At 33.4% G+C, this 15,678-nt stretch overlaps 1 protein-coding gene across 2 annotated transcripts in view; it reads left to right on the top strand.

Annotated features, from left to right (window-relative positions):
- The first annotated feature begins 1,047 nt into the window (after positions 1-1,047).
- The window catches only part of LOC129247221 (protein phosphatase 1L), a 71,723-nt gene continuing 57,092 nt past the window's right edge, over positions 1,048-15,678 (top strand). The window contains exons 1-2 of one of the 2 annotated variants that reach the window (XM_054886252.1): positions 1,048-1,354; positions 13,278-13,461. In XM_054886252.1, coding sequence (XP_054742227.1) covers positions 1,219-1,354; positions 13,278-13,461 — 320 coding nt within the window. In that variant the 5' untranslated portion in view covers positions 1,048-1,218. Of the gene's footprint in view, positions 1,355-11,648; positions 13,462-15,678 lie in introns of those variants that run through there. The other variant, XM_054886251.1, reaches the window with a different exon arrangement.

Genomic DNA, 15,678 nt, shown 5'->3' with positions numbered 1-15,678 from the left:
ATAATTGTGCCTCTAATATTTTTTATTATATTATATCGGAGCGGTAGTAGCTTGCACAATAATCAGTGTGGTGTAAATGTGGTGTAAATATGTAACAATTTAGCGAAAAAATATTGGGTCTAAAGTAAGAAGTGAAAGCTGGGGTGTTAAAGCCGAAATAAAAATTAAAAATTAGGAGACTGTGAATGTGTAATTGACTGTAATTTTATTTTAAAGAGACCCATATAGCTCAATTCAAAAAAAGAAATGAAGTACTAAAAAATTAACAAATGAAGGCAACGAAAATAAAATGAATATGAATAAATAAATTATGAAAAAATAATTTAAGAATTTCACTAGCAAATTCATCTGAGTAATGTAAATAAAAAAAGAGAGTAAAAAAATTAATTAGCCCCGGCATTAAAAAGGGTTTAGTTATCATCAATGAAAAAACAAAAACAAAGATTAAGTTACTAAAAAATAAATGAGACATAGTAAAAACAACAAATAAAAGCACTAAAAAATTAATCAATTGAGCAGTTATTTTAACAATGTCAAATTAAAATAGTAAAAACACAAAAAATAAAGTATTAAAAAGTAAAAAAAAAAAAATCATGCAAAGATTCCAAAATTGGTTGCTTTGGAATTAGATAGTGTAAGGTAAAAACCTAATTTACTCATTAAAAAAAATTACTAAACAATTATCCAATCGGTTAAAAAAACCAATTATCATGGGTTATTAAAAATTGTTAAGTTAAAAGCTAAACTATAAATATAAAAACAAAAACAAAAAGTTAGTACTGAAGAAATAAAGTAAAAATAAAAAACCAAAAATGCCATAGGATTTTTTCAATCCAGCAATTATTTTAAAAAGTGTTGAGTTAAAAAAGTAAAACAAAAAAGGATAAAGTACTAAAAAAATTCGAAAAAAATCTATAAAAGGAGTTTAATGAAATGAAAAAAATAAGCACAAAGAAAGTATTAAAAATCACTTAGCCTTAGAATTAAAAAGTGATAAGTTAAAAACCAAACTATCGATATTGAAAGCTATTCCAAAAATGATAAAAAATTAATAATTAATAAATTTTAATTGGCGCACTAAAGCTGCAAAAATTAAAAAGCAAAGTACTAAAAAATTTACAAAAATCAAAACAAGTAGTACTTACCTATACAGAAAATATAGGCACATACTCGTGCAAGTAAATAAATAGATAGTAAATATTAATTTTCGTTCTTACAATGGATTTAAGAAAATATTATACCCGTGCTCATGTCCAGAGACTAAGCAGTCCACAGCCAGTAACAACAACAACAATAAGTAGAATGGAAATTCATATGCGGCACTCCTTGAAACGTCCCATTGCACTGAATTCAGGTAAGGATTTTTCAATTAAGAAAGTCCCTAAATTAACAACAAAGGCAAAAGCACATATTTTTGTTGTAATCTTAAAAATTTGAAAAAAAAGCGCTTTGAAAATTTCTTTAAATATCGCGCATGAAATTCGCTGGCCGTATAAAATGTTTCGATACCATTTCTATAGAATTTTGGACTTTCTATTTGTCATCCTATCTCGAACTTTTTACATTTTTCTGAACAACAGTATTTTTTTCCAATTTCTCCGTAGTTGTGTTTGCTTGATTATAGTGAGAGAATGACAATCGGATTCGGCCACAAAAGTTCTGTTAGGTTTCGGTTCGACTTCGACAAAAAAGAACGAGTTTTGGCCAAGCAAATTTTAAGTTTTTGTGGCATTTTCGGAATACTTGATACCAGCATTCAAAAACATACATACACACATACTTTGTTGGAAAAAATTGCTTTAAAATATCACATCACCATTCGGTGATGTATGTAAGCTCTACGAGGGTTGCGGCCAATAATGAAAATACAGTACAGTAAAAATCAAAATAGCTTTATTGTTTTTCAAAATATTCTCCTTAGAAGTCAATACACTTTTGCATTCGCTTGAACCAATTTCCAAAACACTTTTGCCACTAAGAAGTCTGATACCTCCAAAACGAGCTGTTTAAAGGCGTTAACAGCTTTTTCAGGTATTGATGTTCGGGAACAAAAATAAATCATTACATACCAAATCAGGGATCTGAGGCGAACGACCCATTAATTCGATCTTTATAGTGCTTAGGATTTTTAAAGAACCATTGCTGGTTTATTATTTGGCCCCTTGAAAATGTTCGATTCGGTCTTAAAATCGATGTTCGATCGTCCTCTAATTATAATAAATTTTACTACAGGAACTGAAATTCAATTTTTTTTTAAATATGCTATTACCAATAAATGGGCAGTAAATACCGTCCACTATTTCTCAAACCTTGAAGTGTTGGAGACATCAACCTATACTCAAAATAAAGCTTACACTATTAATAACTTTGTAGGAGGCATTACGATTGAATTGAAAATTTAAACTAAAAATCTTAAAGTCGGTAGCAAATTTGGTGCATGGAATTAACTTATTTACTAGCGCCGTTCAAATGAGTTTCTGACGTGACGAGCAACGTGATGTAATCCTATTTTTAGTGAACTCTAACGAAAAGACCTGGGAAATATCCACTAGACTAAATATTTGACACCAAAACCTGTACGCAAAGTCAACAGAGAGTGAAAAAGGGTAGGAAGTGGCCAAGCGGCCCGAAGTTGCGGCTGAAGGCTATGTTAATCGTTTTTTTATATATACGCGGCATAATTGATGAATATGTCCATGCCAATCATACAATAGCTAGACGGTTATATATAGGCATCGGTGCTGCCCGAACTTGCTGAGAATGACTGGATCTTACACCACGGCAACGCACCGATCCATTCCTCGTTCATTATGCAAAGGTTTTGGCAAAGCAAAACAATTTTAATCCACTCTTGAGCCCCGAGATTACCCTGCGCAAATTTTCTTATCCTCCAAGATGAAGTCGCACCAAAGCTCAAGTAAGCTTATACCGCGATATTGGAAGGGTTAACTTCGGAGTATCACCAAGATTGCTTCCAATCGTTAGAAAAACGTCGGAGTCATTGTAAAATTTTCCTCGGAAGAACCGATTATAAAATTTTCCTCGGAAGACTCGTGTTATCAATGTAGGATTTGTGAGCATCAATTCTTTTATTGCCTTGACATGTTGTTCGTGTTGTTTATGTTTTCATAATCATGTAGGACGAGTTTGATCTCCCACATTTTCTACATCGTATGAATGACTTGTAGATCATTTATAAATATAAACATAAATATTTTTAAACTTAAGGGGGAAGTCTACTGTGAATTTTTCAAAAAATCGATTTTTTTTTTATTAGCTTAAAAAATACTTTGAACCCTTTTAAATAAGGTACAATATGTGTTACAGCTGGCTAAATTTTTCTTCGTTGAAATTTGGACCTTTTCCCGAAGCGCTCCAAAGCGCGTACCTGCGGCACCTGAAACTTTAAACGCATTTTTCTCGAAACTAAGTTTTTGTATACGGTGTACACGATATCTCGAGTTCTGATAAATGAATCAGCTTAAAAATTTAATTATATATTCTCTGTAATAGTGTCTCTCGTCTGACATAGGATTTTTTTGATATCGTTATTTGTTAAATTGTTATAAACAATAGTAACATCAATTTTAGGCAAAAAAAAGAAAAAAATTTCAAGAATTTTTTTTCAACGCCAAAATTTTTTATCGACATAATCCTACGTCAGACGAGAGTCAATACTATGAATATGATAACAATATTTTGTTTTTTTGTTTTAGATCACCGAAACGTAAGATTTCATGTACACCGTTTAGGCACCTAAGAAAAGCGGACCTGCGCTTGCAGAAGTGCCACAGCGGCCATTTTGAATATTTTGACTTAAAATTTTTTTTTCAAAAACTTAAATATATAATAAAGATAAGAGTTTAAATAGATTTTATGTACGAGCAATATTTTGTTAGAAATAAAATCCGGAAAATAAGCCTGTTTTTTCCCTTGTCACAGTAGGGCTTTTGCTGCACTCGCAATGTTTCTGCAGAAGAAATTCTATAAAAAAATTCGGTAAAAAAAATGTCATGCAACTTATTTGTTCAACGCACGGAATCAGACAAAACAACAACGTCATTGCTAAATTCACTTTTTATTCTTCACAAAGCACGCGCGCTACTTTTCAACGAATATGAATGTTGGCAATTAACTTGACACAGATATCAATGGCAGGATTACTAACTTGAAAAAAATATTGCACGTAGTAATAAGCCAGCATATTTTAAATTTAAAATTTCTCCTCACTTTTTGAGCACAGTGTATGTGTATACGTATGCGTGTATGTATGTTTAATAAAATATAACAAAGCAATGGACATTTTTTTAAATTAAGGCTTTTCACCCTTCGAGTGATTTTCTACCTTTCGAAAGTGGCATTCGTACTTATATTTATGAATCTCTTATGTAAATGAAAAGTATATAGGAGATTAATACGCACTTACTCTTGTTTTTGTTAAATAATGTTTTAGTTAATTTTCGAATGATTAAAAACATATCTATAAAGGTGTAAAAATATTTGAAAAAGTTAAAAAAAATTAAAACATATTGCAAAATAGAAAGTATGTAATAGTATTTTAAGCAGAGCATAGTACACCATGTAAATATATATAGTATTTACATACATATATACTTATAGTACATACATTCTGTTCACACACCGTCTGCATGCCTACTACAGCGCCACGAAAAACATTGCATAATGCAGGCATACATATGTATGTATGTGCACATGATTCGAATTTATGTTTTTGTACCTTCAGTACTTTTCACGGTCAAACACCTTGCAATAGGCGTATATTGCGGCATACAGATGAACATACGTACATACATATGTACCACGCTAAAAAAAAATAAGAATGCACAGTGCACGTCAAGAAAAGGTCTACAGAAAGTACGAGGACTTTACCCCTTTTACAATGTTCCACATTCAATGATGGTTTTTAATCGGCTGCATAAAATCGCATTCTAGATGTGATTTATAAAGATAATATTGAAATAAAATTGAAAAAATTAAATATTCTAAATAAAAAAAATGAAAAGAAAAAATAGAAATTCAGGACCAATGAACTTGTCTTTAGAATGGCAAGCAAAACCTCTTTAAATGCAGTGCAATCGGAATTGAATGATCGCCGGCTAACTGAACTGCTTGATCGAGTTAACATCAAATTTCCTTCATTGCGTACTCTGTGGAGTGAACACGTAAACACAGGGTAAAAATTAAAAAATAAATAAATAATTGGCGCATACACTTCTGTTAGGTGTTTGGTCAACCCCGTGCTCCTATTTGTGTCGTGCATTTTTATGTTGTTCCACAAATGAAGGGACCTACAGTTTTAAGCCGACGCCGAACGGTAAATGATTCTTTATGAGGAGCTTTTCCATGGCAGAAATACACTCGAAGGTTCACCATTGCCTGCCGAGGGGCGACTTTTTCTAAACTTTTGCTGTTTCATGCACGGAGATTCGAACCTATGCTCTTCCGAATGGTAGTCACTCACCGATCCATTCAGCTAAGGTGGGTTAGAAGAGTGAATAAGCCTTAATAATAATAAACCTTAATAAAAAACTTATTGTTGTCAAAATCTGTCACAACTTTTGACAAAACTATCGAGTGGACCGAGCAAAAAGAGAATTCTCTTGATAAATAAATAAATTTTTCAGAGAGTATTTCAAAGCAGAAAGACACAAATCTATGTATATTAAAAACTTTTTTTGGGAAAAGTTGATTAAATTTAAATTATAAAAATAAAATGTGCTTATTTTACGAATGAAAAGGCCTTTCAAGGGTCTTTAAATTCCTAATTTGTTTCTACAGGTATTGCACGAATTATTTCACTCTGGCGGGATTGTGCTGTATTTAGCATAATAAATGTCGCCTCTTGAATTAATTGCCATTTTTGTAATATAAAGTCATGCAACACAAAAATCAACTTTTTTCAGTTTTTGTAGTTTTTGTGTATTTTATTTAAGCAATTCACTGTATCTAAGATACATATATAAACAGTATTTTGTGAAATTTTTATTTAAAAATTTCGAAAACTCAGCCGTTGGTATCTCATCTTCCTTGACGTCTCAAAAAAAAATGCTCTTGCCGTGGACAGCATAGCTCATTATTGGTTCATCTAAAATCAGAAAACCAAACGGATTTCGTTAGTATATGGATAAATCTCGTTGTTGTACGAAGGAAAAAAAATCAAAATTTGAATTAATGACAGGCTTTGAACCAAAAAACACATTTTTTAGTGAAATTTTCGACATACATTGGCTAAAAAAAAATTGTTGTAATTAACAAAAAAAAAATCCTTCGTTCAATAACTAGATAATGTTATTTCAAAGATTTGTATAAAATTTGAACTAAATCGCTTTACAACTTTTCGAGATATCGTGTCCACCGACTTAAAAAATGGAGTTTTGAGATAAACACGTATACGAGCGAAGCGCTCAACTGACGTGGCCTAATGGGCGGAACTTCTGAAGGGTCTATCTCTTAGAATTTTACTCGGATTGACTTAAAATTTTAGGAGAGTATTTTAAACATACTGTACTATTTAATGAGACAAAAAAACAAAATTCGATTTTTTGAAATTTTCAAACCCACCTAACCCCTTAATTTTTAAAGTTTAAAAAACTAATTATTTAAAACGATTTTTTAAATACTTATATCTACTTTATGATGTTAGAAAGGATATCAAGCGAAAGAGGATATATCCAGCTATTAAAAAAAGCGTATTCCTATAAGAATTTGCATTAAGGTATGTATGTATGTTCAGGCAACCTAGTATGTTAAATAAGGTTTGCGGTTCGATAAGAAAAACACAATTTTATGGTTTCAAATACACTTTATTATTCAGTAAAGTTTCCCTAAAAATCAAACACTTATTCCAATTTATGAATTTCATCCCTGAAGTAAGAATCTGGAAGAGGAAGAGCAAAAGACGCTTCCACAGCTGTTATGACCTCGTCATTTGATGAAAAACGCTTTCAACGCATGCATTTTTTAGGTCTGGAAACAGATGGAAGTCGCTAGGGGCCAAATGTGGTGAATACCAAATGTAACAATTCGAACTTTAGTTCATGGTTTTGAGCCATTGACAAAATGCTCTTGTGACTCTGTGCATTGTCCTGATGAAAAATAATTTTTTTCTTTTGCAAACTGGGTCTTTTTCACGAATTTTTGTCTTCAATTTCGTCTAAAGGGTTATAAAAATATTCATAATAAAATATATTATATTTATAAATTAAAAATAATTTTTTGTTCTACCAGTTTGCAAGTAATCCACAAACAAAATTAAATTCACATCCCAAAAAACTGTTGCTCACACCTTCTTGGCTGATTTCTGGACAGGAACTCTTTAGACTCTTTAGGCTCTTGTTTTGATTTAGGATCAGGTGATACACTCATCCATAGTGATGAATCGACGCACAAAATCCACTTTATTCCTTTCGAAAACGTTCTAAATGTTGCTGAGAAAGTCGCACTCGAATGTGTTTTTGTTCCATTGTTGGCGAAGGTAGCACCCATTGTGCACACACAGCTTTCCGAAACCCAATACTTCAGTCAAAAATCTGTAAATCTCTAAAATCTCTTTCAGTCATTCGACGATTTTCCAATACGATATCCTGTTTTTTCTACGAATTCTAATGTTGGTGGTGTTTTTGCCTTTGACGTGGAGTAGAGGAAACGTAAGCATTAGGATGGCGCAACAATTTAAACATTTTATCCAAAATTTTTGAAAAAGTGTGTTTAATTCTTCAAGCGTAATTTTCAAAGCGCTCGCTGTGCGGGTAGATTTTATATTAAATATAATAGAAAGCATAAAAATATAGATAACTAATTTTTTTGGCTATCGAACAAATTTAGGGGTAGCAGATGCACGCGAGCCCTACCACCAAAGATCCAGGTACATAACGAAATTCAAACCAAGTTTATTGGAAATTGAAAAGCTTTTATTGTAATCAAATTTTGTAAGACAAGTTTTAACTTCTTTCAATTCGAAATTTAAAGTTTTTCAGGATCGCGAGATTAGTACAAACTAATCACGGGATTTACGGGAACTGAAAAACACCGGAATCTCTAATCGGTACCTACATTTGTATACAAGCAATCATCTGAATTTTTTATTGTTTAACGGTTATCCGATATGTATAAGATCTTTGTGCACTCTAAGTACACCGCATTTACACTAAAAATACATTTAAACCATGTAAAATATAATAACTGCAATTGCTATGCTATTTGCATGCTCCAATAAACTTAACACCTAAGGCTGATGCTGATGAACTTCAGCTTACGCAGACTTACCAACTGAACTTGAAAGTGGTATAAGTGCATACAGTTGCGGACATAAAATGCTACCGCACAAGTAGGAAGTTTACATTTAAAGGATTACTTTGCGGGTAATCCAATTATTTTAGTACAATTATCGACAATTTGAAATTATCAAGTGTTTGAGCTTAGTAAAAAGTGTTTGTGCAAATCGAGGAGTAAAGTGAAAAGTGAGCTTTCGCAGTCAGAGAGGCTAGCTCGAAGAAGGATTACTGTTCGTTTTTAATGGGTTTGCAAAATAGACTCAAAATTGTTGACGATAGTCGGAAAGAGTTCATAGAAGGCGCCGATATCGACATCTTCATGAGAACAGTTCGCCGGATACTTCTACATGCTGGTCTAAGAACTTTATCTCCTCACAAAAAAACACCTCTGATAAAGAAAATACACCAAAAAGTGTCCAGAAGGACAAAAAATTCTAAAATTGAATTGCAACTAATTTCAATAAACAAATTAAATTTCCTCAGACGGTTAAAGATATAATCTTCTTGGTATCCACCAGTAATTAAAGAACCAATATACTATGAGAAGAACTAGTGATTTATAACCTATTATAATATTAGACAAGATGGTAGTCGAATGGTCTGGGGCCACCTCTCATGTTATGATGTTGAGCAGCTGACTCCAATTGATCAATTGATGGAATCAGTGTCTTTTTTCCTTTTACTTGGAATTGGAATTACTTGTCAAATAGGAAGATTTAGAGAAACCCGTCAGGAGACTTTGGCACAATTTAAAGGCACAGTGAAGAAAGAGCACTCCGAAGTCTTAGCATAGTTGAACGCGGTCCTTGAAGAAATTTGGATTAACGAAAACGTGGAAAAGTATTTGGAATTTTGAAAGATTCCATCCGGGAGTGCATAAGACCTGTTGATAAATACAAAAAATGTTGTTGTTAAAGCGCGAAATATACGAAATTTACACACTTATGTAAGCATGAATCAAATCTGACCGTAGGTATGATTTTTGGGAGTATCAAGTCAACCACAAATGGGTAGAAAAGAATTGCATGCAGCACATCTCATGCCAGATATCTTTCGAACCAACAAGAAAACAATTAAACTCGATAAAGACGAGTAGAAAAAAACAGTTCCCAAATTTGAAGGTAGCAACGCGGAGGCCGCCGTAGCCGAATGGGTTGGTGCGTGATTACCATTCGGAATTCACAGAAAGAATTTCGGTGAAAGCAAAATTAATAAAAACATTTTTCTAATAGCGGTCGGCCCTCGGCAGGCAATGGCAAACCTCCGAGTGTATTTCTGTCTTGAAAAGCTCGTCATGAAAATATCTGCCGTTCGGAGTCGGCTTGAAACTGTAGGTCCCTCCATTTGTAGAACAACATCAAGACGCACACCACAAGCAGGAGGAGGAGCTCGGCCAAACACCCAAAAAGGGTGTACGCGCCAATTATATATATATGTTATAACGCGCGACAGACGGGAGAGCTATTTTATTGTATATTATAAAGGGATTTTTAGATGTATGTACGAAATTTGACTTTAAATATGAGCACCCTAATGCAAACGAAAAAATAATAACATGATTGGAGGTTTGATGCCTCTTATTGTAACCTTGAATTGAGGGGGTTATTTACAAGTGGAGATTACATTTTTTTACACGCATTTGATCAGTGATTATTTCTAAAAAGAATAAACTATTGTCTTGAAACGTTAGAAAATATGAGTATCACACAAAATCTTAAAATTATAGTTTATGTACTAAATTGTATGTAAGAATTATTGGTTCATAGGCTTAAACAAATAAAAACCTGAAAAGTTTTCAAAATTCGTACAAAGTTCGTTCATGAAAAATTAGTTTTAAATTTCACTTTACTTCAATGTATTTGGTTTTATTTCAATTCATTTTATCGAATTTTACTTTATTTAATTTTGTTTATTTTTACTTTATTTAATTTTACTTTATTGTAATTTGAATTTATTTATTAATTTTTTTCTAATATCTGAATTAACTTTTATTTTATTTTATTTATTTTTTTTTTTCCTTTTTTACCATAATTTATATTAATTTCCGTAATTCATTTCAACATGTGACCCCTGTTTAGGTTTCTTTCGTCTCTTTTCACGCGGTGGCGTTCCTTCTCTTCCATAGAAACATATGTATGTTGCCAGACTAACCTCTTTGTCCGCAATATCAAAGGTATTTAGACGAGATAGTTAGTTAGAGCCTGGTTTAGGGTGGTAATATTAAAATTAAAAAAAATATCAATTCCAATAACGGTCAGCCGTCAGAAGTTAACGACAAACCAGAATGGATAAGCAATAAAGAAATACCTACATTAAAAACATTTAGTTTTATTAATTAGTTATAAAATATTAGAAAAAAAAAAATGTCTCTTTCGCGACGATGAATGTTAAGCTCTTTAATAAAGTAACATATTTTCAATCTGAAAAAAATATGGTGTAGAGTTCTTGCTTCATGCCTGGAAATTTATAAATTTTTGGTAAAATAAACATATATATTTACGTCTGTCGTTCGCCTATTCCGATACTTCACCTTTAATTAGTGGTAAAGAACAGGGTATTTCCAACAACCAACTTAAAATGTTCATAGAATGTTATTAATTTTCTGAAATTTCTAAATAAGTTCCAAATTGGGGGACATCAGAATTCGTTTTAGAGGTATCGTTCCTTCGGCAAAGTTTCTTATTTTGATCCCTAGAATATGATTTTCACAGAGCAATGGGCGATTTTTTTGCCACCCCACAAATCGACCCGGCCTAATATATATATAATTGGCGCTTACACCTTTTATTTGGGCTTTGGCCTAGCTCCTCCTACTATTTGTGACGTGCAGTTTGATGTTGTTCCACAAACGGAGGGGCTTACAGTTTTATGTCACTGCCATTGCCAGTCAAGGGTATAAAAAGTGGGTTTTCTATCATTATGTGCTTCATGCACGAAGATTCGAACCTATGCACTTCCGCATGATAGTTACACTAACCCATTCGGCTATGGCGGCCGCGCGCAATATATTATTGAGAAAATCTTCCTACAATACTTACTCGTTTCTCATAGTCCAATGGTAAAACATATCTTATTTAAAAGCAAATTCTAACTTAGAGTCAGTTTTTAAAATCTTGTCAATCATTGATATGCTAAAATCAGTTTTTAGCTAAAACAAGAGGGAACAGAGTCATTTAAATAAAAAAGAAAACTTTACTCATATTTTTCACTCTAATCAAGTTTTACTTGAGAGTTTTCGTTTGCTGAATTTAAAAAAATTAGCAATGCAACTGTTATTAAATGAAATTTAAAGAGTTTCTGGCAACGCTGTCGTTTTTCATTCCCAAACGTTCCACAAGCATTCGCGTTGTTGTTGTGCCAATTTCACTGCAATTTTGGGGCCAATTGTGGGGCGAATTGGGAAGTCGTATTTTTGTCAGTCGTCGATAAATTCTGTGAGTGTCAACAAGTGAATTAATTGTTGCCGAGGGCAAACCGATACAAATTATATTTGTAATATATGTGAAAAATACAAAAATTTGTCAATTGTGAAGCGATACTAAAAATTACGATCGTTAACACCGAATACGTCGCTTACATAAAAACGTCAATGCACTTTTTGAAGTTTTCAAGAAGATTTAGCAAGTTGCGGCAATTTTCTGCTCTGCGCTGTTGATATATGAACAAGTGACCTTCCCCTTACATTAATCGTCTTAATTGATCAATAAAAGCTGTGAACGTAGTGCGGCATTTTCAATAAAAAAAAAATTCAAAAGCAAAAACTAACATCAGGAAAAAAGAATATTTGTGATTTTTTGGCACGCAACAACGTTGACACCGGCAGCAGATTTTGTGAAGCAAGAATTTATACTCGAATTGTTGGGTGAAAAACGACAGCAGTATACTGTAAAAATTTAAATATACTGTGAATGCGAACGGCGTGAAAAGCAAAAGCATTAAGAAAATTTCGGTAGTGTTGTTGTACTATTATACCCCTTTGGTCATCTGGCCCAATTGCGGCCGCAACCATCGGCCAACGGCGTCTTACTTTGCCAAAGAGTTTGATGAACAGTAGCATATGTTCTTGCGTGGCGTAGAAAAACCAACGAATACGTGCTTTGTGACTCGCATTGATTATATGGTCACGGTTTTTGTGACGGGAAGTGCGAACCCTAAAAATAAACACATACGCGAAAAAGTGTTATCTACGAGTGAAAATAAATTTTACTATTGAATTAATAGATTCTTTTGCTCTCTTCTAAAATCATTAATTAGAATTTGATTTGAGAAATATCAATTAAGGACAACCGCAATTGATTGTGAAGTGTTTGTAAGATATCAATTTCTTACCTACGTGAATAATTTAACACAGTTTCGCGTCATACACCGAAAACCATATAATTTACTATAAAAAAGCGTTAATGAAAAACCACTGAGTTAAAAATAAACTGCTAGACTTTGCTTTGCTACTTTGGCCAAGCACCGGCACTCGTGTAGTCTGAAAGTTTCGCGACTCACACGGTTGAGCTATTTTTAATTCTCTAAGCAACTCCAGTGTCAACATCGTGTCATTTGTTATGCAAAGTGCTGTAGGGCAAAGCAAATTTCTGTAGTATATTCGTTTCCGACTAGTCAAAACAATCGAGATTACTATCAGTATAAAAAGTAAACAAAGCATTCGGGTACAAATTAAGCTGATCCAAACAGTTCACCTCAAATATTACATTACGCAAACATACAACAACAACTAAAACAAAAAGCACATCAATTCCTTACAATAAACCTGTAAAGTTCTTTTTCGCCCTATGGATGACGAGTTGGAAGATAAAGTTTTCTATCAAGCCTACGTTTCCCACATGAAGATCCTATCAAAATTCGCTGTGGGCTTTTCGTCCATCAATTCGCCCTTAGCTTACATATGGAAACTATGTCGTCTTTATGTGCTACGTCCCGAAGTCATATTTTTCGGTGTGATTCTATTCATTTTCTTAATTTACTTACAAGCTGTAGATGCCTGGAGTCGTGGTATATTGGGACGCTTGCAGACGACATTTGGCCGTCAGAGAGCAAATCGCATGAAAATGACGAGTGAGGTGAGCGGCCATGGCGACTATGAGTGTTGGGAGGAGGTGCGTCAACAGAGCGCCGTATATGCATTGCTGGGACGGCGGCCACGCATGGAAGACAGGTGAGTGGAAAAATGTGTGATATAAAAGACAAAAAAACGAAAATATTTTCATTGCAATTGCATATTTTCCAAAAGTCATTAATGCATGCAGCTGTAAATATTTGCATATATTCACTAGTGGGCATTTCCACCAGAAGGTCCACTGCAGGCAAAATATTAAAAGTTAATTAAATTTACATTATTTGAGGATACTTTTATAGGCAAACAACAAATTTAATGTACGTATTGATAATCCATTTCGAAATATTCTTGATATGGTTTTGAATTAAATTTATTTTTGTTTACTATATTTACCACAACACAGTTTTGTTAAGTTTGTTGTTATTACGAGGGTTGCCTTATATATTTTGCGCCCAATAATGAAAACAGTAAAATGTTGAAAATTTTTTTTTTTTTTCCATTTTTCTTTATTTATTGAATCTTTCTTTTATAAGAAACTAACAATAAGTTTACAAATCTTATATGCTAGAGTAATATGTTTCCCTGCCAGTGCTAAGAAACGAATTATTTGCTCAAATGAACATATATTTACATATATGATTAAATCGGTTGTGAATCTCCAATTCTTCATAGTTGGGAGCTGAAAAGGACGGGTTTCCAGTCTCCGATTCTTCGTAGCTGGGAGCCGGAAAGGCCTAGTTTCCAGTCTCCCTTAGAGCTTCCGTTGTCTCTCATGTCGATTGTGAAAATGATGTTTTTTTGTTTTTGTTTCGAATGTGATAGATGTGGTTGGAGGAAGTTGTGGACGGACTCTCGCGTGAGATGAGATCATTAAGATACTGCAGACTTGAAGATGTCTCTTTTTTTCAATCTTGTGTGACCTTCATCTAAAAGTAGATTTCGCGCTAGTTTATTGGGATGGTGTTCTAGCTTTTGTAGGTATTTTTTGCTCAACCGTACTATTTCATCGGCTACACGAGGTATGCAAATATCTCTGTGAATGTTAACGTTCTTTATATACCATGGCGCTCCCGTGATTATCCGCAAGGCTTTAGATTGCACTCTCTGAAGTTTTTCGATATTTGAGGGCGTAGCCGTTCCCCACATTTCTATACCATATGTCCATATTGGTTTTAGCATGGCTTTATATAGTAGCACTTTGTACTCTAGAGGTAATGCTGATTTCGAATTAAGCATCCAATATAGGCTTTTCATTTTAAGCTTGATATTCGACACTTTCTTTTCAATATGATTCCGCCATATGAGTCTTCTATCTAAGTGAATTCCAAGATATTTTATTTCGTTTTGCTGTGGTATATTCTGACCATTTATTGTAACTGCAGGGCAAGTTTCTTTTCTTAGAGTAAAAGTAATGTGCACGCACTTGGTTTCATTAACCTTTATTCTCCAGTTTTTAAGCCATACTTCTGTTTCAAGTATATGCCTTTGTAATATAGACGTTGCTACTTTTGGGTCTGTGTGAGTGCAAAGTATTGCAGTATCATCGGCAAATGTTGATGTCATTGTTAGCCTCGTCGTTGGCGTATCAGATGTGTATAATACATATAAAATAGGGCCCAGAATGCTGCCTTGTGGAACTCCAGCGTCTATTCTACAATGCCGAGAGAAAAAATCTTTTTGCTTTATAACAAATTCTCTATTAGTGATATAGTTTTGCAGCAAGAGGTGTACATTCGTAGGCAGTAAACTAGTAATTTTGTGAATTAGGCCGCGGTGCCATACCTTATCGAATGCTTGTGCTACGTCTAAGAACAGTGCAGTGCAGTACTGATTTTTCTCAAAGGACTTTCGTATAAATGACACAATGCGATGAACTTGCTCAGTTGTGCTATGTTTTGCTCTAAATCCAAATTGGTGTTGAGGAATAATATTGTTATCTTGAATAAAGGGCATTATTTTCTGCAAGAGCAACTTTTCAAATAGCTTTGAAAGTATGGATTAATGTTGAAAATGGATTAATTTTTGTTTTTCAAAATATTCTTCTTGGAAGTCAATACATTTCTACATTCTCCTGAACCAATTTTCAAAACACTTTTGCTACCCAGAAGTTAAAACACCAAAACAAAGCTTTTTAAAGGCTTCAACAGCTTTTTCATGCGAGTAAAAACGTTAACATAGACGCATTTTATTGTTGATGCTCGGGGACAAAAAGAAATTGTTAGGTGCCAAACAAGGGTTGTAAGATGGATGGCCTATTAATTAAATCTATCTTTTGAATGTTTAAAAACTCTCTTGTGTGAGTCGTGAGAGCTCGCA

The sequence above is a fragment of the Anastrepha obliqua genome, chromosome 5, assembly GCF_027943255.1.
Source record: "Anastrepha obliqua isolate idAnaObli1 chromosome 5, idAnaObli1_1.0, whole genome shotgun sequence".
In the NCBI taxonomy this organism is placed as follows: Eukaryota; Metazoa; Arthropoda; class Insecta; order Diptera; family Tephritidae; genus Anastrepha; species Anastrepha obliqua.
Note: the sequence above shows the minus strand (reverse complement) of the source record. Positions and strands in the feature narration are given on the sequence as shown.